General features: G+C 48.5%; 1 protein-coding gene across 6 annotated transcripts in view; it reads left to right on the top strand.

The window, feature by feature from the left end:
* The window catches only part of LOC116957928 (venom prothrombin activator pseutarin-C non-catalytic subunit-like), a 158,420-nt gene that overhangs the window by 59,770 nt on the left and 75,073 nt on the right, over positions 1 to 23,577 (top strand). For all 6 annotated transcript variants that reach the window (XM_076058060.1, XM_076058058.1, XM_076058061.1 and 3 more), the window contains exons 6-8: positions 1,062 to 1,208; positions 9,393 to 9,614; positions 19,913 to 20,078. In XM_076058060.1, the coding sequence (XP_075914175.1) occupies positions 1,062 to 1,208; positions 9,393 to 9,614; positions 19,913 to 20,078 (535 nt within the window). The remainder of the gene's footprint in view (positions 1 to 1,061; positions 1,209 to 9,392; positions 9,615 to 19,912; positions 20,079 to 23,577) is intronic.

The raw sequence follows: 23,577 nt of genomic DNA, 5'->3' as shown, positions 1-23,577 counted from the left end.
AGAGACAGTCATTGTCTCTCCCAGGGAGTCTACTGCTTTCTGGATCTCTGAGAGAGAGTCAGCGTCTCTCCCAGGGAGCCTACGTCTCTCTGGATTTCTATGAGACAGTCTGTGGCTCTCTGAGGGAGTCTACGTTTCTCTGTCTCTCTGAGAGAGAGTCAGCGTCTCTCCCAGGGAGCCTACTGTTTTCTGACTCTCAGACAGAGTCCACGTCGCTCTCTGGATCTCTGAGAGAGAGTCATTGTCTCTCCCAGGGAGCCTACGTCTCTCTGGATCTCTGAGAGACAGTCTGGGGCTCTCTGAGGGAGCCTACGTCTCTCTGGATCTCTGAGAGAGAGTCATTGTCTCTCCCAGGGAGTCTACGTCTCTCTGTCTCTCTGAGAGAGAGTCATTGTCTCTCCCAGGGAGTCTACGTCTCTCTGTCTCTCTGAGAGAGAGTCATTGTCTCTCCCAGGGAGTCTACGTCTCTCTGGATCTCTGAGAGACAGTCTGCATCTCTCCCAGGGAGCCTACGTCTCTCTGTCTCTCTGAGAGAGAGTCAAAGTCTCTCTGGATCTCTGAGAGAGAGTCAGTGTCTCTCCCAGGGAGTCTACGTCTCTCTGGATCTCTGAGAGACAGTCTGCATCTCTCTCAGGGAGTCTACGTCTCTCTGAGAGACAGTCTGCATCTCTCTCAGGGAGTCTACGTCTCTCTGGATCTCTGAGAGAGAGTCAGCGTCTCTCTGAGGGAGCCTACGTCTCTCTGGATCTCTGAGAGAGAGTCAAAGTCTCTCTGGATCTCTGAGAGAGAGTCAAAGTCTCTCTGGATCTCTGAGAGACAGTCAAAGTCTCTCTGGATCTCTGAGAGAGAGGCATTGTCTCTCCCAGGGAGTCTACGTCTCTCTGGATCTCTGAGAGACAGTCTACGTCTCTCTGGATCTCTGAGAGAGAGTCAGTGTCTCTCCCAGGGAGTCTACGTCTCTCTGTCTCTCTGAGAGACAGTCTACGTCTCTCTGGATCTCCTCCGAACGCGGCATCACCCCCCCCCCTGCCCCCCCCCTGCCCCCCCCCCCCCCCCCTCAGGCTCGCTGGACGTGCACGGTCGGCAGAAGCTGGCGGAGAGATCTATCGTGCTGGCGTTCGCCTCCTACTCGCAGGCGCACAGCTGGTACAGCGCGGGCAGCGAACTCACCTACACCATCAACGGCTTCGAGCGGGGACACATTCCAGGTGCGGCGGAGATGCACGGAGACGCATAGAGACACGTGGAGATACGTAGAGACACACGGAGACGCATAGAGACAGGTGGAGATACGTAGAGACACACGGAGACGCATAGAGACACGTGGAGATGCGTAGAGACACACGGAGACGCATAGAGACACGTGGAGATACGTAGAGACACACGGAGACGCATAGAGACACGTGGAGATACGTAGAGACACACGGAGACGCATAGAGACACGTGGAGATACGTAGAGACTCGTAGAGACACACGGAGACGCATAGAGACTCAGAGAGACTCATAGAGACTCATAGAGACACACGGAGATACGTAGAGACTCGTAGAGACACACGGAGACTCATAGAGACACGTAGAGTTACGTAGAGAATCGTAGAGACACACGGAGACGCATAGAGACACGTGGAGATGCGTAGAGACTCGTAGAGACACACGGAGATGCATAGAGACACGCGGAGATACGTAGAGACTCGTAGAGTCACACGGGGACTCATAGAGACTCAGAGAGACTCGTAGAGACAAAAAGAGACTCATAGAGAATCGTAGAGACACACGGAGACGCATAGAGACACGTGGAGATACGAAGAGACTGGTAGAGACACACGGAGACGCATAGAGACACGTGGAGATACGTAGAGACTCATAGAGACACACGGAGACGCATAGAGACTCAGAGAGACTCGTAGAGACAAAAAGAGACTCATAGAGAATCGTAGAGACACACGGAGACGCATAGAGACACGTGGAGATACGTAGAGACTCGTAGAGACACACGGAGACGCATAGAGACACGTGGAGATACGTAGAGACTCGTAGAGACACACGGAGACGCATAGAGACTCAGAGAGACTCATAGAAACTCGTAGAGACACACGGGGACTCATAGAGACACGTGGAGATACGTAGAGACTCGTAGAGACACACGGAGACGCATAGAGACTCAGAGAGACTCATAGAGAATCGTAGAGACACACGGAGACGCATAGAGATACGTGGAGATACATAGAGACTCGTAGAGACACACGGGGACTCATAGAGACTTGTAGAGACACACGGGGACTCACTGAGATTCATAGAGACTCGTAGAGACACACGGAGACGCACAGAGACATGTAGAGATACGTGGAGACTCGTAGAGACACACGGAGACTCAAAGAGACACGTGGAGATACGTAGAGACTCATAGAGACACACGGAGACTCATAGAGACTCAGAGAGACTCATAGAGACTCGTAGAGACACACGGGGACTCATAGAGAGACGTGGAGATACGTAGAGACTCGTAGAGACACACGGGGACTCATAGAGACACGTGGAGATACGTAGAGACTCCTAGAGACACACGGAGACGCATAGAGACTCAGAGAGACTCAGAGAGACTCGTAAAGACAAAAAGAGACTCATAGAGAATCGTAGAGACACACGGAGACGCATAGAGACACGTGGAGATACGTAGAGACGCGTAGAGACACACGGAGACGCATAGAGACTCAGAGAGACTCATAGAGACTCATAGAGACACAAAGAGACTCACTGAGATTCATAGAGACTCGTAGAGACACACGGAGACTCACTGAGATTCATAGAGAATCGTAGAGACACAAACAGACTCATAGAGAATCGTGGAGACGCATAGAGACACGTAGAGTTACGTAGAGACTCGTAGAGACACACGGAGACGCATAGCGACTCAAAGAGACTCGTAGAGACACAGGGGACTCACTGAGATTCATAGAGACTCGTAGAGACACACGGAGACTCATAGAGTCTCGTAGACACACGTGGGGACTCACGACATCTCATAGAGACTCGTAGAGACACATGGAGACTCATAGAGACTGGTAGAGACTCGTAGAGACACAAAGAGACTCATAGAGATTCATAGAGCCTCATAGAGAATCGTAGAGACACACGGAGACTCATAGAGACTCGTAGAAACACAAAGAAACTCGTAGAGACTCATAGAGACTCGTAGAGACACACGGAGACTCACTGAGATTCATAGAGACTCGTAGAGACACAAACAGACTCATAGAGAATCGTAGAGACATACGGAGACGCATAGAGACACGTAGAGTTACGTAGAGACTCATAGAGACTCGTAGAAACACAAAGAAACTCGTAGAGACTCATAGAGACTCGTAGAGACACACGGAGACTCACTGAGACTCGTAGAGACACAGGGAGACTCATAGAGACTCGTAGAGACACACGGAGACTCACTGACATTCATAGAGACTCGTAGAGACAGAGACTCACTGAGATTCATAGAGACTGATAGAGACACACGGGGACTCAATGAGACTCATAGAGACTCGTAGAGACACACGGAGACTCATAGAGACTCATAGAGACACACGGAGACTCATAGAGACTCGTAGAGACTCGTAGAGACACACGGAGACTCATAGCGACTCATAGAGACTCGTAGACACACGTGGAGACTCACAGAGACTCGTAGAGACACACGGAGACTCACTGAGACTCGTAGAGACACACGTGGAGACTCACTGAGATTCATAGAGACTCGTAGAGACTCATAGACACACGTGGAGACTCACTGAGACTCGTAGAGACACACAGAGACTCACTGAGATTCATAGAGACTCGTAGAGACTCATAGACACACGTGGAGACTCACTGCGACTCATAGAGACACGTGGAGACTCACTGAAACTCGTAGAGACACGTGGAGACTCACTGAAACTCGTAGAGACACACGTGGAGACTCACTGAGATTCATAGAGACTCACTGAGACTCGTAGAGACACGTGGAGACTCACAGAGACTCGTAGAGACACACGTGGAGACTCACAGAGACTCGTAGAGACACACGTGGAGACTCACTGAAACTCGTAGAGACACGTGGAGACTCACTGAAACTCGTAGAGACACACGTGGAGACTCACTGAAACTCGTAGAGACACACGGAGACTCACTGAGACTCGTAGAGACTCGTAGAGACTCATAGACACGTGGAGAATCACAGAGACTCGTAGAGACACACGTGGAGACTCACTGAAACTCGTAGAGACCCACGGAGACTCGTAGAGACACACGGAGACTCACTGAGATTCATAGAGACTCACTGAGACTCGTAGAGACACACAGAGACTCACTGAAACTCGTAGACACACGGAGACTCACTGAAACTCGTAGAGACACACGTGGAGACTCACTGAAACTCGTAGAGACACACGGAGACTCACTGAGATTCGTAGAGACTCACTGAGACTCGTAGAGACACACGTGGAGACTCACTGAGACTCGTAGAGACACACGGAGAGTCACTGCGACTCGTAGAGACACACGTGGACTCACTGAAACTCGTAGAGACACACGGAGACTCACTGAAACTCGTAGAGACTCACTGAGACTCGTAAAGACACGTGGAGACTTACTGAGACTCGTAGAGACACACAGAGACTCACTGAGATTCATAGAGACTCGTAGAGACTCATAGACACACGTGGAGATTCACTGAGACTCGTAGAGACACGTGGAGGCTCACTGAAACTCGTAGAGACACGTGGAGACTCACTGAAACTCGTAGAGACACACGTGGAGACTCACTGAGATTCATAGAGACTCACTGAGACTCGTAGAGACACGTGGAGACTCACAGAGACTTGTAGAGACACACGTGGAGACTCACAGAGACTCGTAGAGACACACGTGGAGACTCACTGAAACTCGTAGAGACACGTGGAGACTCACTGAAACTCGTAGAGACACACGTGGAGATTCACTGAAACTCGTAGAGACACACGGAGACTCACTGAGACTCGTAGAGACTCGTAGAGACTCATAGACACGTGGAGAATCACAGAGACTCGTAGAGACACACGTGGAGACTCACTGGAACTCGTAGAGACACACGGAGACTCACTGAAACTCGTAGAGACACACGGAGACTCACTGAGACTCGTAGAGACACACGTGGAGACTCACTGAGATTCATAGAGACTCGTAGAGACTCATAGACACACGTGGAGAATCACAGAGACTCGTAGAGACACACGGAGACTCATAGAGACTGGCAGAGACTCGTAGAGACACAAAGAGACTCATAGAGATTCATAGAGACTCATAGAGAATCGTAGAGACACACGGAGACTCATAGAGACTCGTAGAAACACAAAGAAACTCGTAGAGACTCATAGAGACTCGTAGAGACACACGGAGACTCACTGAGATTCATAGAGACTCGTAGAGACACAAACAGACTCATAGAGAATCGTAGAGACACACGGAGACGCATAGAGACACGTAGAGTTACGTAGAGACTCATAGAGACTCGTAGAAACACAAAGAAACTCGTAGAGACTCATAGAGACTCGTAGAGACACACGGAGACTCACTGAGACTCGTAGAGACACAGGGAGACTCATAGAGACTCGTAGAGACACACGGAGACTCACTGACATTCATAGAGACTCGTAGAGACAGAGACTCACTGAGATTCATAGAGACTCATAGAGACACACGGGGACTCAATGAGACTCATAGAGACTCGTAGAGACACACGGAGACTCATAGAGACTCATAGAGACACACGGAGACTCATAGAGACTCGTAGAGACTCGTAGAGACACACGGAGACTCATAGCGACTCATAGAGACTCGTAGACACACGTGGAGACTCACAGAGACTCGTAGAGACACACGGAGACTCACTGAGACTCGTAGAGACACACGTGGAGACTCACTGAGATTCATAGAGACTCGTAGAGACTCATAGACACACGTGGAGACTCACTGAGACTCGTAGAGACACACAGAGACTCACTGAGATTCATAGAGACTCGTAGAGACTCATAGACACACGTGGAGAATCACTGAGACTTGCAGAGACACATGGAGAATCATGGAGACTCACAGAGACTCGTCGACACACGTGGAGACTCACTGAGACTCGTAGAGACACACAGAGACTCACTGAGATTCATAGAGACTCGTAGAGACTCATAGACACACGTGGAGACTCACTGCGACTCATAGAGACACGTGGAGACTCACTGAAACTCGTAGAGACACGTGGAGACTCACTGAAACTCGTAGAGACACACGTGGAGACTCACTGAGATTCATAGAGACTCACTGAGACTCGTAGAGACACGTGGAGACTCACAGAGACTCGTAGAGACACACGTGGAGACTCACAGAGACTCGTAGAGACACACGTGGAGACTCACTGAAACTCGTAGAGACACGTGGAGACTCACTGAAACTCGTAGAGACACACGTGGAGACTCACTGAAACTCGTAGAGACACACGGAGACTCACTGAGACTCGTAGAGACTCGTAGAGACTCATAGACACGTGGAGAATCACAGAGACTCGTAGAGACACACGTGGAGACTCACTGAAACTCGTAGAGACCCACGGAGACTCACTGAGACTCGTAGAGACACACGGAGACTCACTGAGATTCATAGAGACTCACTGAGACTCGTAGAGACACACAGAGACTCACTGAAACTCGTAGACACACGGAGACTCACTGAAACTCGTAGAGACACACGTGGAGACTCACTGAAACTCGTAGAGACACACGGAGACTCACTGAGATTCGTAGAGACTCACTGAGACTCGTAGAGACACACGTGGAGACTCACTGAGACTCGTAGAGACACACGGAGAGTCACTGCGACTCGTAGAGACACACGTGGACTCACTGAAACTCGTAGAGACACACGGAGACTCACTGAAACTCGTAGAGACTCACTGAGACTCGTAAAGACACGTGGAGACTTACTGAGACTCGTAGAGACACACAGAGACTCACTGAGATTCATAGAGACTCGTAGAGACTCATAGACACACGTGGAGAATCACAGAGACTCGTAGAGACACACGGAGAATCATGGACACTCACAGAGACTCGTCGACACACGTGGAGACTCACTGAGACTCGTAGAGACACACAGAGACTCACTGAGATTCATAGAGACTCGTAGAGACTCATAGACACACGTGGAGACTCACTGAGACTCGTAGAGACACGTGGAGGCTCACTGAAACTCGTAGAGACACGTGGAGACTCACTGAAACTCGTAGAGACACACGTGGAGACTCACTGAGATTCATAGAGACTCACTGAGACTCGTAGAGACACGTGGAGACTCACAGAGACTTGTAGAGACACACGTGGAGACTCACAGAGACTCGTAGAGACACACGTGGAGACTCACTGAAACTCGTAGAGACACGTGGAGACTCACTGAAACTTGTAGAGACACACGTGGAGATTCACTGAAACTCGTAGAGACACACGGAGACTCACTGAGACTCGTAGAGACTCGTAGAGACTCATAGACACGTGGAGAATCACAGAGACTCGTAGAGACACACGTGGAGACTCACTGGAACTCGTAGAGACACACGGAGACTCACTGAAACTCGTAGAGACACACGGAGACTCACTGAGACTCGTAGAGACACACGTGGAGACTCACTGAGATTCATAGAGACTCGTAGAGACTCATAGACACACGTGGAGAATCACAGAGACTCGTAGAGACACACGGAGACTCACTGAAACTCGTAGAGACACACGGAGACACTGAAACTCGTAGAGACACACGTGGAGACTCACTGAAACTCGTAGAGACACACGGAGACTCACTGAGATTCATAGAGACTCACTGAGACTCGTAGAGACACGTGGAGACTCACAGAGACTCGTAGAGACACACGTGGAGACTCACAGAGACTCGTAGAGACACACGTGGAGACTCACTGAAACTCGTAGAGACACGTGGAGACTCACTGAAACTCGTAGAGACACACGTGGAGACTCACTGAAACTCGTAGAGACACACGGAGACTCACTGAGACTCGTAGAGACTCGTAGAGACTCATAGACACGTGGAGAATCACAGAGACTCGTAGAGACACACAGAGACTCACTGAGATTCATAGAGACTCGTAGAGACTCATAGACACACGTGGAGAATCACAGAGACTTGTAGAGACACACGGAGACTCATGGAGACTCACAGAGACTCGTCGACACACGTGGAGACTCACTGAGACTCGTAGAGACACACAGAGACTCACTGAGATTCATAGAGACTCGTAGAGACTCATAGACACACGTGGAGACTCACTGAGACTCGTAGAGACACGTGGAGACTCACTGAAGCTCGTAGAGACACACGTGGAGACTCACTGAGATTCATAGAGACTCACTGAGACTCGTAGAGACACGTGGAGACTCACAGAGACTCGTAGAGACACACGTGGAGACTCACAGAGACTCGTAGAGACACGTGGAGACTCACTGAGACTCGTAGAGACACACGGAGACTCACTGAGATTCATAGAGACTCACTGAGACTCATAGACACACGTGGAGACTCACTGAAACTCGTAGAGACACACGGAGACTCACTGAGATTCATAGAGACTCACTGAGACTCGTAGAGACACACGTGGAGACTCACTGAAACTCGTAGAGACACACGGAGACTCACTGAGATTCATAGAGACTCGCTGAGACTCGTAGAGACACGTGGAGACTCACTGAAACTCGTAGAGACACACGGAGACTCACTGAGACTCGTAGAGACACACGTGGAGACTCACAGAGACTCGTAGAGACACACGTGGAGACTCACTGAAACTCGTAGAGACACACGGAGACTCACTGAGACTCGTAGAGACTCGTAGAGACTCATAGGCACGTGGAGAATCACAGAGACTCGTAGAGACACACGTGGAGACTCACTGAAACTCGTAGAGACACACGGAGACTCACTGAAACTCGTAGAGACCCACGGTGACTCACTGAGACTCGTAGAGACACACGGAGAATCACTGAGATTCATAGAGACTCACTGAGACTCGTAGAGACACACGTGGAGACTCACTGAGACTCGTAGAGACACGTGGAGACTCACTGAGACTCGTAGAGACACACGTGGAGACTCACTGAAACTCGTAGAGACACACGAAGACTCACTGAGATTCATAGAGACTCACTGAGACTCGTAGAGACACGTGGAGACTCACAGAGACTCGTCGACCCACGTGGAGACTCACAGAGACTCGTAGAGACACACGTGGAGACTCACAGCCTCAGCCGAACCAGCAACGCAAAGTGACCTTTAACTCCCCGTGCCCCCCCCCGTGCCCCCCCGTGCCCCCCCCCGTGCCCCCCCCCCAGAGCTAACGCTGTGCGCGAGGGAGAACACGACGCTCCACCTGCTGTCCCCTCCGTCCGCTGCCGGGGTCTTCTCCGTGCACGTCGAGGGGGTGGTGGGTGTGGAGGCCGGGCTGGCGCGCTCCGTGGTCACGCTCGATCCCGGCGAGTCGAGCACCCTGGAAGTGGCGCCCGAGTTCACCGGCAGTGGCCGCGTGTTCAGCACGCTCAACGCTCACCTGCTCGGTGGGTGGGTGGGGTGGGTGGGGTGGGTGGATGGGTGGGTGGGTGGGTGAGTGGGGGGGTGAGTGGGTGGGTGGGTGGGGTGGGTGGGGTGGGTGGGTGGGGTGAGTGGGTGGGTGGGTGGGTGAGTGGATGAATGGGTGAGGTGGGGTGGGTGGGTGAGGTGGGTGGGTGAGGTGGGTGAAGTGGGTGAGTGGGTGGGTGAGGTGGGTGGGGTGGGTGAGGTGGGTGGGGTGGGTGGGTGGGTGAGTGGGTGGGTGGGTGGGTGAGTGGGTGGGTGGGTGAGTGGATTTGTGTGTGAGTGGGTGGGTGAGTGAGTGAGTGGGTGGGTGAGTGAGTGAGTGAGTGTGTGAGTGGGTAGGTGGGTGAGTGGGTGGGTGGGTGGGTGAGTGAGTGAGTGTGTGAGTGGGTGTGTGAGTGGGTAGGTGAGTGGGTGCGTGGGTGGATGTATAGGTGAGTGGTAAATGAATTGCTGAATGGGTGGGTGGCTGGGTCGACGAGTGTGTCAGTGGATGGGTGAGCGTTGAGGGTGAGTGAGCGAGTGGGTCAGTGAGCGGGTGGTTCAGTGGGTGAGAGTGAGTAGCTGGGTGAGTGAGTGGGTGAGTGAGTGGGTGGGCGGATGGGCGTGTGAGTGGGCGGGTGAGTGGGCGAGTGCATGGATTGGTGAGTGAACAGGTAATTAAATTGATGAATGGGCCGGTGGGTGGATCCGTGAGTGTCAGAGTCGGTCGGTGGGTGAGCTGTTAGGGTGAGTGGGTGGGTGAGTGGACGGGTGAGTGGACGGGTGGGTGGGTCGGTGAGTGGGAGAATGGGCAGGTGGTTGAGCTGCTGGGTGAGCGAGCGTGCAGGTAGGTGGGTGAGTTGGTGAGTGGACGAGTAGGTGGGTTCTATGCCACTTTACAGGTCTCTATGCAAGTCTACTGGTCTCTGTGCCACTCTACAGGTGTCTGTGCCAGTCTTTGAGTCTCTATGCCAGTCTATGAGTCTCTATGCCAGTCTATGAGTCTCTATGCCAGTCTATGAGTCTCTGTGCCAGTCTCTGAGTCTCTATGCCAGTCTACGTGTCTCTGTGCCAGTCTATGAGTCTCTGTGCCAGTCTACGAGTCTCCGTGCCAGGCTATGAGTCTCTATGACAGTCTATGAGTCTCCATGCCAGTCTATGAGTCTCTATGTCAGTCTATGAGTCTCTGTGCCAGTCTATGAGTCTAAATGCCAGTCTATGAGTCTCTATACCAGTCTATGAGTCTCTATACCAGTCTATGAGTCTCTATACCAGTCTACGAGTCTCCATGCCAGTCTCTGAGTCTCTAAACCAGTCTACGAGTCTCCATGCCAGTCTATGAGTCCCTATGTCAGTCTATGAGTCTCTGTGCCAGTCTATGAGTCTCTATGCCAGTCTATGAGTCTCTGTGCCAGTCTATGAGTCTCTATACCAGTCTATGAGTCTCTATACCAGTCTATGAATCTCTATACCCGTCTATGAATCTCTATACCAGTCTACGAGTCTCTATACCAATCTATGAGTCTCTGTGCCAGTCTACGAGTCTCTGTGCCAGTCTATGAGTCTCTATGTCAGTCTATGAGTCTCTATACCAGTCTATGAGTCTCTGTACCAGTCTACGAGTCTCTATACCAGTCTACGAGTCTCTATACCAGTCTATGAGTCTCTATACCAGTCTATGAGTCTCTATACCAGTCTATGAGTCTCTATACCAGTCTATGAGTTTCTATGCCAGTCTATGAGTCTCTAGTTTCTATGCCAGTCTATGAGTCTCTAGAGACTCTACGAGTCTCTATACCAGTCTATGAGTCTCTATACCAGTCTACGAGTCTCTATACCAGTCTACGAGTCTCTATACCAGTCTATGAGTCTCTGTACCAGTCTACGAGTCTCTGTGCCAGTCTACGAGTCTCTAAACCAGTCTACGAGTCTCTAAACCAGTCTACGAGTCTCTATACCAGTCTATGAGTCTCTATACCAGTCTATGAGTCTCTATACCAGTCTATGAGTCTCCATACCAGTCTATGAGTCTCTATACCAGTCTATGAGTCTCTATACCAGTCTATGAGTCTCTGTGCCAGTCTATGAGTCTCTATACCAGTCTACGAGTCTCTATACCAGTCTATGAGTCTCTATACCAGTCTACGAGTCTCTATACCAGTCTACGAGTCTCTAAACCAGTCTACGAGTCTCTATACCAGTCTATGAGTCTCTATACCAGTCTTTGAGTCTCTATACCAGTCTATGAGTCTCTATACCAGTCTATGAGTCTCTATACCAGTCTATGAGTCTCTATACCAGTCTATGAGTCTCTATACCAGTCTATGAGTCTCTATACCAGTCTATGAGTCTATATACTAGTCTACGAGTCTCCATACCAGTCTATGAGTCTCCATACCAGTCTATGAGTCTCTATACCAGTCTATGAGTCTCTATACCAGTCTATGAGACTCTATACCAGTCTATGATTCTCTATACCAGTCTATGAGTCTCTATACCAGTCTATGAGTCTCTATGCCAGTCTATGAGTCTCTATACCAGTCTACGAGTCTCTATACCAGTCTATGAGTCTCCATGCCAGTCTACGAGTCTCTATGCCAGTCTATGAGTCTCTATACCAGTCTATCAGTCTCTATGCCAGTCTATGAGTCTCTATACCAGTCTATGAGTCTCTATACCTATCTACGAGTCTCTAAACCAGTCTACGAGTCTCTATACCAGTCTATGAGTCTCCATACCAGTCTACGAGTCTCTAAACCAGTCTATGAGTCTCTAAACCAGTCTATGAATCTCTATACCAGTCTACGAGTCTCTATACCAGTCTACGAGTCTCTAAACCAGTCTACGAGTCTCTATACCAGTCTATGAGTCTCCATGCCAGTCTATGAGTCTCTATACCAGTCTTCGGGTCTCTAAACCAGTCTACGAGTCTCTATGCCAGGCTATGAGTCTCTATGTCAGTCTGAGTCTCTATACCAGTCTATGAGTCTCTATACCAGTCTATGAGTCTCTATACCAGTCTACGAGTCTCTATACCAGTCTATGAGTCTATATACTAGTCTACGAGTCTCCATACCAGTCTATGAGTCTCCATACCAGTCTATGAGTCTCTATACCAGTCTATGAGTCTCTATACCAGTCTATGAGACTCTATACCAGTCTATGAGTCTCTATACCAGTCTATGAGTCTCTATACCAGTCTATGAGTCTCTATGCCAGTCTATGAGTCTCTATACCAGTCTACGAGTCTCTATACCAGTCTATGAGTCTCCATGCCAGTCTACGAGTCTCTATGCCAGTCTATGAGTCTCTATACCAGTCTATGAGTGTCTATACCAGTCTACGAGTCTCTATACCAGTCTATGAGTCTCTATACCAGTCTACGAGTCTCTAAACCAGTCTACGAGTCTCTATACCAGTCTATGAGTCTCCATACCAGTCTACGAGTCTCTAAACCAGTCTATGAGTCTCTAAACCAGTCTATGAATCTCTATACCAGTCTATGAGTCTCTATACCAGTCTACGAGTCTCTAAACCAGTCTACGAGTCTCTATACCAGTCTATGAGTCTCCATGCCAGTCTATGAGTCTCTATACCAGTCTTCGGGTCTCTAAACCAGTCTACGAGTCTCTATGCCAGGCTATGAGTCTCTATGTCAGTCTGAGTCTCTATACCAGTCTATGAGTCTCTATACCAGTCTATGAGTCTCTATACCAGTCTACGAGTCTCTATACCAGTCTATGAGTCTCTATACCAGTCTACGAGTCTCTATACCAGTCTACGAGTCTCTATACCAGTCTATGAGTCTCTGTACCAGTCTACGAGTCTCTGTGCCAGTCTACGAGTCTCTAAACCAGTCTACGAGTCTCTAAACCAGTCTACGAGTCTCTCTACCAGTCTATGAGTCTCTATACCAGTCTATGAGTCTCTATACCAGTCTATGAGTCTCCATACCAGTCTATGAGTCTCTATACCAGTCTATGAGTCTCTATACCAGTCTATGAGTCTCTGTGACAGTCTATGAGTCTCTATACCAGTCTACGAGTCTCTATACCAGTCTATGAGTCTCTATACCAGTCTACGAGTCTCTATACCAGTCTACGAGTCTCTAAACCAGTCTACGAGTCTCTATACCAGTCTATGAGTCTCTATACCAGTCTTTGAGTCTCTATACCAGTCAATGAGTCTCTATACCAGTCTATGAGTCTCTATACCAGTCTATGAGTCTCTATACCAGTCTATGAGTCTCTATACCAGTCTATGAGTCTCTATACTAGTCTACGAGTCTCCATACCAGTCTATGAGTCTCTATACCAGTCTATGAGTCTCTATGCCAGTCTATGAGTCTCTATACCAGTCTATGAGTCTCTATACCAGTCTACGAGTCTCTAAACCAGTCTACGAGTCTCTATACCAGTCTATGAGTCTCCATACCAGTCTACGAGTCTCTAAACCAGTCTATGAGTCTCTAAACCAGTCTATGAATCTCTATACCAGTCTATGAGTCTCTATACCAGTCTACGAGTCTCTATGCCAGTCTACGAGTCTCTATACCAGTCTACGAGTCTCTATACCAGTCTACGAGTCTCTAAACCAGTCTATGAGTCTCTATACCAGTCTATGAGTCTCCATGCCAGTCTATGAGTCTCTATACCAGTCTACGAGTCTCTATACCAGTCTACGAGTCTCTATGCCAGTCTATGAGTTTCTTTACCAGTCTATGAGTCTCTATACCAGTCTATCAGTCTCTATACCAGTCTATGAGTTTCTATACCAGTCTACGAGTCTCTATACCAGTCTATGAGTCTCTATACCAGTCTATGAGTCTCTATGCCAGTCTATGAGTCTCTATACCAGTCTACGAGTCTCTATACCAGTCTATGAGTCTCTATACCAGTCTATGAGTTTCTCTGCCAGTCTACGAGTCTCTATACCAGTCTATGAATCTCTGTGCCAGTATATGAGTCTCTATGTCAGTCTATGAGTCTCTATACCAGTCTATGAGTCTCTATGCTAGTCTACGAGTCTCTATACCAGTCTATGAGTCTCTAAACCAGTCTACGAGTCTCTAAACCAGTCTACGAGTCTCTAAACCAGTCTACGAGTCTCTATGTCAGTCTACGAGTCTCTAAACCAGTCTACGAGTCTCTAAACCAGTCTACGAGTCTCTATGCCAGTCTATGAGTCTCTATACCAGTCTATGAGTCTCCATACCAGTCTACGAGTCTCTAAACCAGTCTACGAGTCTCTATACCAGTCTACGAGTCTCTATACCAGTCTACGAGTCTCTATGCCAGTCTATGAGTCTCTATACCAGTCTATGAGTCTCTATACCAGTCTATGAGTCTCTATACCAGTCTATGAGTCTCTATACCAGTCTACGAGTCTCTATACCAGTCTATGAGTCTCTATACCAGTCTATGAGTCTCTATACCAGTCTATGAGTCTCTATACCAGTCTATGAGTCTCTATACTAGTCTACGAGTCTCCATACCAGTCTATGAGTCTCTATACCAGTCTACGAGTCTCTATGCCAGTCTACGAGTCTCTAAACCAGTCTACGAGTCTCTAAACCAGTCTATGAGTCTCTGTGCCAGTCTACGAGTCTCTGTGCCAGTCTATGAGTCTCTATGCCAGTCTATGAGTCTCCATGCCAGTCTATGAGTCTCTATGTCAGTCTATGAGTCTCTGTGCCAGTCTATGAGTCTAAATGCCAGTCTATGAGTCTCTATACCAGTCTACGAGTCTCCATGCCAGTCTATGAGTCTCTAAACCAGTCTACGAGTCTCCATGCCAGTCTATGAGTCTATAAACCAGTCTATGAGTCTCCATGCCAGTCTATGAGTCTCTATGTCAGTCTATGAGTCTCTGTGCCAGTCTATGAGTCTCTATACCAGTCTATGAGTCTCTATACCAGTCTACGAGTCTCCATGCCAGTCTATGAGTCTCTGTACCAGTCTATGAGTCTCTATACCAGTCTATGAGTCTCCATGCCAGTCTATGAGTCTCTATGTCAGTCTATGAGTCTCTGTGCCAGTCTACGAGTCTCTATACCAATCTATGAGTCTCTGTGCCAGTCTACGAGTCTCTATGTCAGTCTATGAGTCTCTATACCAGTCTATGAGTCTCTGTACCAGTCTACGAGTCTCTATACCAGTCTACGAGTCTCTATACCAGTCTATGAGTCTCTATACCAGTCTATGAGTCTCTATACCAGTCTATGAGTCTCTATACCAGTCTATGAGTCTCTATGCCAGTCTATGAGTCTCTATATCAGTCTACGAGTCTCTATACCAGTCTATGAGTCTCTATACCAGTCTATGAGTCTCTATGTCAATCTATGAGTCTCTATACCAGTCTATGAGTCTCTATACCAGTCTATGAGTCTCTATGTCAGTCTATGAGTCTCTATACTAGTCTACGAGTCTCCATGCCAGTCTATGAGTCTATATACCAGTCTATTAGTCTCCATTCCAGTCTATGAGTCTCTATACCAGTCTATGAGTCTCTATACTAGTCTACGAGTCTCCATGGCAGTCTATGAGTCTCTATACCAGTCTATGAGTCTCCATTCCAGTCTATGAGTCTCTATACCAGTCTATGAGTCTCCATTCCAGTCTATGAGTCTCTATACCAGTCTACGAGTCTCTATACCAGTCTACGAGTCTCTATACCAGTCTACGAGTCTCTATACCAGTCTATGAGTCTCTATACCAGTCTATGAGTCTCTATACCAGTCTACGAGTCTCTATACCAGTCTATGAGTCTCTAAACCAGTCTATGAGTCTCTGTACCAGTCTATGAGTCTCTATACCAGTCTATGAGTCTCTATGCCAGTCTATGAGTCTCTATACCAGTCTACGAGTCTCTGTACCAGTCTACGGGTCTCTATGCCAGGCTATGAGTCTCTATACCAGTCTCTGAGTCTCTATACCAGTCTATGAGTCTCTATGCCAGTCTATGAGTCTCTATGTCAGTCTATGAGTCTCTATACCAGTCTACGAGTCTCTAAACCAGTCTATGAGTCTCTATACCAGTCTACGAGTCTCTAAACCAGTCTATGAGTCTCTATACCAGTCTATGAGTCTCCATACCAGTCTATGAGTCTCTATACCAGTCTACGAGTCTCTATACCAGTCTATGAGTCTCTATACCAGTCTATTAGTCTCTATACCAGTCTATGAGTCTCTGTACCAGTCTATGAGTCTCTATACCAGTCTATGAGTCTCTATACCAGTCTATGAGTCTCTATGTCATTCTATGAGTCTCTATACCAGTCTACGAGTCTCTATACCAGTCTATGAGTTTCTATACCAGTCTATGAGTCTCTATACCAGTCTTTGAGTCTCTATACCAGTCTATGAGTCTCTATACCAGTCTATGAGTCTCTATACCAGTCTATGAGTCTCTATGCCAGTCTATAAGTCTCTGTGCTAGCCTACGAGTCTCTATACCAGTCTATGAGTCTCTATACCTGTCTTTGAGTCTCTATACCAGTCTATGAGTCTCTATACCAGTCTATGAGTCTCTATACCAGTCTATGAGTCTCTATACCAGTCTATGAGTCTCTATGTCATTCTATGAGTCTCTATACCAGTCTATGAGTCTCTATACCAGTCTACGAGTCTCTATACCAGTCTATGAGCCTCTATACCAGTCTATGAGTCTCTATACCAGTCTACGGGTCTCTATACCAGTCTACGAGTCTCTATACCAGTCTATGAGTCTCTATACCAGTCTACGAGTCTCTATACCAGTCTATGAGTCTCTATACCAGTCTATGAGTCTCTATACCAGTCTACGAGTCTCTATACCAGTCTATGAGTCTCTATGCCAGTCTATGAGTCTCTGTACCAGTCTATGAGTCTCTATACTAGTCTATGAGTCTCTATACCAGTCTATGAGTCTCTGTACGAGTCTATGAGTCTCTATACTAGCCTATGAGTCTCTATACCAGTCTACGAGTCTCTATGCCAGTCTATGAGTCTCTATGCCAGTCTACGAGTCTCTATACCAGTCTATGAGTCTCTATGCCAGTCTACGAGTCTCTGTGGAGTCTATGAGTCTCTGTACCAGTCTATGAGTCTCTATGCCAGTCTATGAGTCTCTATACCAGTCTATGAGTCTCTATGCCACTCTACGAGTCTCTATACCAGTCTATGAGTCTCTATACCAGTCTATGAGTCTCTATGCCAGTCTATGAGTCTCTGTGCCAGTCTATGAGTCTCTATGCCAGTCTATGAGTCTCTATACCAGTCTATGAGTCTCTGTGCCAGTCTATGAGTCTCTATACCAGTCTATGAGTTGCTCTGCCTGTCTATGAGTCTCTATACCAGTCTATGAGTCTCTATGCCAGTCTATGAGTCTCTATGTCAGTCTATGAGTCTCTATACCAGTCTACGAGTCTCCATACCAGTCTGAGTCTCTATACCAGTCTACGAGTCTCCATACCAGTCTATGAGTCTCTATACCAGTCTATGAGTCTCTAAACCAGTCTATGAGTCTCTATACCAGTCTATGAGTCTCTATACCAGTCTATGAGTCTCTGTGTCAGTCTATGAGTCTCTATACCAGTCTACGAGTCTCTATACCAGTCTATGAGTCTCTATACCAGTCTATGGGTCTCTATACCAGTCTATGAGTCTCTATGCCAGTCTATGAGTCTCTATGCCAGTCTACGAGTCTCTATACCAGTCTATGAGTCTCTAAACCAGTCTACGAGTCTCTAAACCAGTCTACGAGTCTCTAAACCAGTCTACGAGTCTCTATGTCAGTCTACGAGTCTCTAAACCAGTCTACGAGTCTCTAAACCAGTCTACGAGTCTCTATGCCAGTCTATGAGTCTCTATACCAGTCTATGAGTTTCTATACCAGTCTACGAGTCTCTATACCAGTCTATGAGTCTCTATACCAGTCTATGAGTCTCTATACCAGTCTACGAGTCTCTAAACCAATCTACGAGTTTCTCTGCCAGTCTACGAGTCTCTATACCAGTCTATGAATCTCTGTGCCAGTATATGAGTCTCTATGTCAGTCTATGAGTCTCTATACCAGTCTATGAGTCTCTATGCCAGTCTACGAGTCTCTATACCAGTCTATGAGTCTCTAAACCAGTCTACGAGTCTCTAAACCAGTCTACGAGTCTCTAAACCAGTCTACGAGTCTCTATGTCAGTCTACGAGTCTCTAAACCAGTCTACGAGTCTCTAAACCAGTCTACGAGTCTCTATGCCAGTCTATGAGTCTCTATACCAGTCTATGAGTTTCTATACCAGTCTACGAGTCTCTATACCAGTCTATGAGTCTCTATACCAATCTATGAGTCTCCATACCAGTCTATGAGTCTCCATACCAGTCTACGAGTCTCTATACCAGTCTACGAGTCTCTATACCAGTCTATGAGTCTCTATACCAGTCTATGAATCTCTATACCAGTCTACGAGTCTCTAAACCAGTCTACGAGTCTCTATGCCAGTCTATGAGTCTCTATACCAGTCTATGAGTCTCCATACCAGTCTACGAGTCTCTAAACCAGTCTACGAGTCTCCATGCCAGTCTATGAGTCTCTATACCAGTCTACGAGTCTCTATACCAGTCTACGAGTCTCCATGCCAGTCTATGAGTCTCTATACCAGTCTATGAGTCTCTATACCAGTCTATGAGTCTCCATACCAGTCTACGAGTCTCTAAACCAGTCTACGAGTCTCTATACCAGTCTATGAGTCTCTATACCAGTCTACGAGTCTCTATACCAGTCTACGAGTCTCTAAACCAGTCTATGAGTCTCTATACCAGTCTACGAGTCTCTATGCCAGTCTACGAGTCTCTATACCAGTCTATGAGTCTCTATACCAGTCTATGAATCTCTATACCAGTATACGAGTCTCTAAACCAGTCTACGAGTCTCTAAACCAGTCTATGAGTCTCTATACCAGTCTACGAGTCTCTAAACCAGTCTACGAGTCTCTAAACCAGTCTATGAGTCTCTATATCAGTCTACGAGTCTCTGTACCAGTCTATGAGTCTCTAAACCAGTCTATGAGTCTCTATACCAGTCTACGAGTCTCTATGCCAGTCTACGAGTCTCTATACCAGTCTATGAGTCTCTATACCAGTCTACGAGTCTCTATGCCAGTCTACGAGTCTCTATACCAGTCTATGAGTCTCTGTACCAGTCTATTAGTTTCTATACCAGTCTATGAGTCTCCGTACCACATCTCCACTGGTCTCTATACCAGTCTACGAGTCTCTATGCTCTCCACTGGTCTCTCTCTCTCTGTGTGTGTCTGCCGCCGTCTCAGCCGGCCTACAGGCGCCGTTTCAGGTGGTGCGTTGCCAGGGCTACACGCCGGGCCCCCAGCCTCGACGCAGCATCCTGAGCAAGGCACCGCACACTTGGAAGTTCTTCATCGCCGCCGTCGAGGTCCTGTGGGACTACGGCGCTAGCCTGCAGGACTCGGCACCAGCGTGAGCTCCGGCGCAGTCCTACAGTCACCGGCGTAGTCCTACAGTCACCGGCGTAGTCATACAGTGTAGTCCTACAGTCACCGGTGTAGTCATACAGTCACCGGCGTAGTCCTACAGTCACCGGTGTAGCCATACAGTCACCGGCGTAGTCTTACAGTCATCAGTGTAGTCTTACAGTCATCGGTGTAGTCCTACAGTGTAGTCCTACAGTCATTGGTGTAGTCTTACAGTCATCAGTGTAGTCCTACAGTCACCGGCGTAGTCTTACAGTGTAGTCCTACAGTCACCGGCGTAGTCCTACAGTCACCAGTGTAGGACTTTAGTCACCAGCGTAGTCATACAGTCACCAGTGTAGGACTTTAGTCACCAGCGTAGTCTTACAGTCACCAGTGTAGTCCTACAGTCACCAGCGTAGTCTTACAGTCACCGGCGTAGTCCTACAGTCACCGGAGTAGCCATACAGTCACCGGCGCAGTCCTACAGTCACCGGCGTAGTCCTACAGTCACCGGAGTAGCCATACAGTCACCGGCGTAGTCCTACAGTCACCGGCGTAGTCATACAGTCACCAGTGTAGGACTTTAGTCACCAGCGTAGTCTTACAGTCATCAGTGTAGTCATACAGTCACCGGCGTAGTCCTACAGTCACCGGCGTAGTCATGCAGTCACCGGCGTAGTACTACAGTCACCGGCGTAGTCATACAGTCACCGGCGTAGTCCTACAGTCACCGGCGTAGTCTTACAGTCACCAGTGTAGTCCTACAGTCACCGGCGTAGTCCTACAGTCACCGGCGTAGTCCTACAGTCACCGGCGTAGTCCTACAGTCACCGGCGTAGTCATACAGTCACCGGTGTAGTACTACAGTCATCAGTGTAGTACTACAGTGTAGTCCTACAGTCATCGGCGTAGTCTTACAGTCACCGGCGTAGTCATACAGTCACCGGCGTAGTCCTACAGTCACCGGCGTAGTCTTACAGTCACCAGTGTAGTCCTACAGTCACCGGCGTAGTCCTACAGTCACCGGCGTAGTCCTACAGTCACCGGCGTAGTCCTACAGTCACCGGCGTAGTCATACAGTCACCGGTGTAGTACTACAGTCATCAGTGTAGTACTACAGTGTAGTCCTACAGTCATCGGCGTAGTCTTACAGTCACCGGCGTAGTCATACAGTCACCGGCGTAGTCCTACAGTCACCGGCGTAGTCTTACAGTCACCAGTGTAGTCCTACAGTCACCGGCGTAGTCCTACAGTCACCGGCGTAGTCCTACAGTCACCGGCGTAGTCATACAGTCACCGGCGTAGTCCTACAGTCACCGGAGTAGCCATACAGTCACCGGCGTAGTCCTACAGTCACCGGCGTAGTCTTACAGTCACCAGTGTAGTACTACAGTCACCGGCGTAGTCATACAGTCACCAGTGTAGGACTTTAGTCACCAGCGTAGTCTTACAGTCATCAGTGTAGTCATACAGTCACCGGCGTAGTCTTACAGTCATCAGTGTAGTCATACAGTCACCGGCGTAGTCTTACAGTCACCAGTGTAGGACTTTAGTCACCAGCGTAGTCTTACAGTCATCAGTGTAGTCATACAGTCACCGGCGTAGTCCTACAGTCACCGGCGTAGTCATGCAGTCACCGGCGTAGTACTACAGTCACCGGCGTAGTCATACAGTCACCGGCGTAGTCCTACAGTCACCGGCGTAGTCTTACAGTCACCAGTGTAGTCCTACAGTCACCGGCGTAGTCCTACAGTCACCGGCGTAGTCCTACAGTCACCGGCGTAGTCCTACAGTCACCGGCGTAGTCATACAGTCACCGGTGTAGTACTACAGTCATCAGTGTAGTACTACAGTGTAGTCCTACAGTCATCGGCGTAGTCTTACAGTCACCGGCGTAGTCATACAGTCACCGGCGTAGTCCTACAGTCACCGGCGTAGTCTTACAGTCACCAGTGTAGTCCTACAGTCACCGGCGTAGTCCTACAGTCACCGGCGTAGTCCTACAGTCACCGGCGTAGTCATACAGTCACCAGCGTAGTCATACAGTCACCGGCGTAGTCATGCAGTCACCGGCGTAGTCCTACAGTCACCAGCGTAGTCTTACAGTCACCAGTGTAGTCCTACAGTCACCGGCGTAGTCATACAGTCACCGGCGTAGTCATACAGTCACCGGCGTAGTCATACAGTCACCAGTGTAGGACTTTAGTCACCAGCGTAGTCTTACAGTCATCAGTGTAGTCATACAGTCACCGGCGTAGTCTTACAGTCATCAGTGTAGGACTTTAGTCACCAGCGTAGTCTTACAGTCACCAGTGTAGTCTTACAGTCACCGGTGTAGTACTACAGTCATCAGTGTAGTACTACAGTGTAGTCCTACAATCATCAGTGTAGTCCTACAGTCATCAGTGTAGTCCTAGTCACCAGTGTAGGACTTTAGTCACCAGTGTAGTCCTACAGTGTAGTCCTACAGTCATTGGTGTAGTCTTAGAGTCACCAGTGTAGTCCTACAGTCACCGGCGTAGTCCTACAGTCATCAGTGTAGTCCTACAGTCACCAGTGTAGTCCTACAGTGTAGTCCTACAGTCATCGGCATAGTCCTACAGTCACCAGCGTAGTCCTACAGTCATCGGCGTAGTCTTACAGTCATCAGTGTTGTCATACAGTCACCGGCGTAGTCCTACAGTCACCAGTGTAGTCTTACAGTCATTGGTGTAGTCTTACAGTCATCAGTGTAGTCCTACAGTCACCGGCGTAGTCTTACAGTGTAGTCCTACAGTCATTGGTGTAGTCTTACAGTCATCAGTGTAGTCCTACAGTCATCGGCTTAGTCTTATAGTCATCAGTGTAGTCCTACAGTCACCAGTGTAGTCCTACAGTGTAGTTCTACAGTCACCGGCGTAGTCTTACAGTCATCAGTGTAGTCCTACAGTCACCAGTGTAGTCCTACAGTGTAGTCCTACAGTCCTACAGTCATCAGTGTTGTCATACAGTCACCAGTGTAGTCCCACAGTCACCAGTGTAGGACTTTAGTCACCAGTGTGGTTCCTACAGTCACCGGCGTAGTCCTACAGTCACCGGCGTAGCCCTACAGTCACCAGAGTAGTCCTACAATCACCAGTGTAGTCCTACAGTGACCGGTGTAGTCCTACAGTGTAGTCCTACAGTCACCAGTGTAGTCCTTTAGTCACCAGTGTAGTCCTACAGTCACCAGTGTAGTCCTACAGTGACCAGTGTAGTTCCTACAGTGTAGTCCTACAGTGACCAGTGTAGTCCTACAGTGACCAGTGTAGTCCTACAGTGACCAGTGTAGTACTACAGTGACCAGTGTAGTCCTACAGTCACCAGTGTAGTCCTACAGTCATCAGTGTAGTCCTACAGTCACCAGTGAAGTCCTACAGTGACCAGTGTAATCCTACAGTCACCAGTGTAGTATTACAGTGACCAGTGTAGTCCTACAGTGACCAGTGTAGTCCTACAGTGACCAGTGTAGTCATACAGTGACC

Source organism: Petromyzon marinus, assembly GCF_048934315.1.
Source record: "Petromyzon marinus isolate PM22_M1 ecotype Great Lakes invasive population chromosome 67 unlocalized genomic scaffold, UKy_Petmar_22M1.pri1.0 chr67_unloc.6, whole genome shotgun sequence".
NCBI classification, from domain to species: Eukaryota; Metazoa; Chordata; class Hyperoartia; order Petromyzontiformes; family Petromyzontidae; genus Petromyzon; species Petromyzon marinus.
This window is presented reverse-complemented; position numbering and strand designations above follow the sequence as displayed.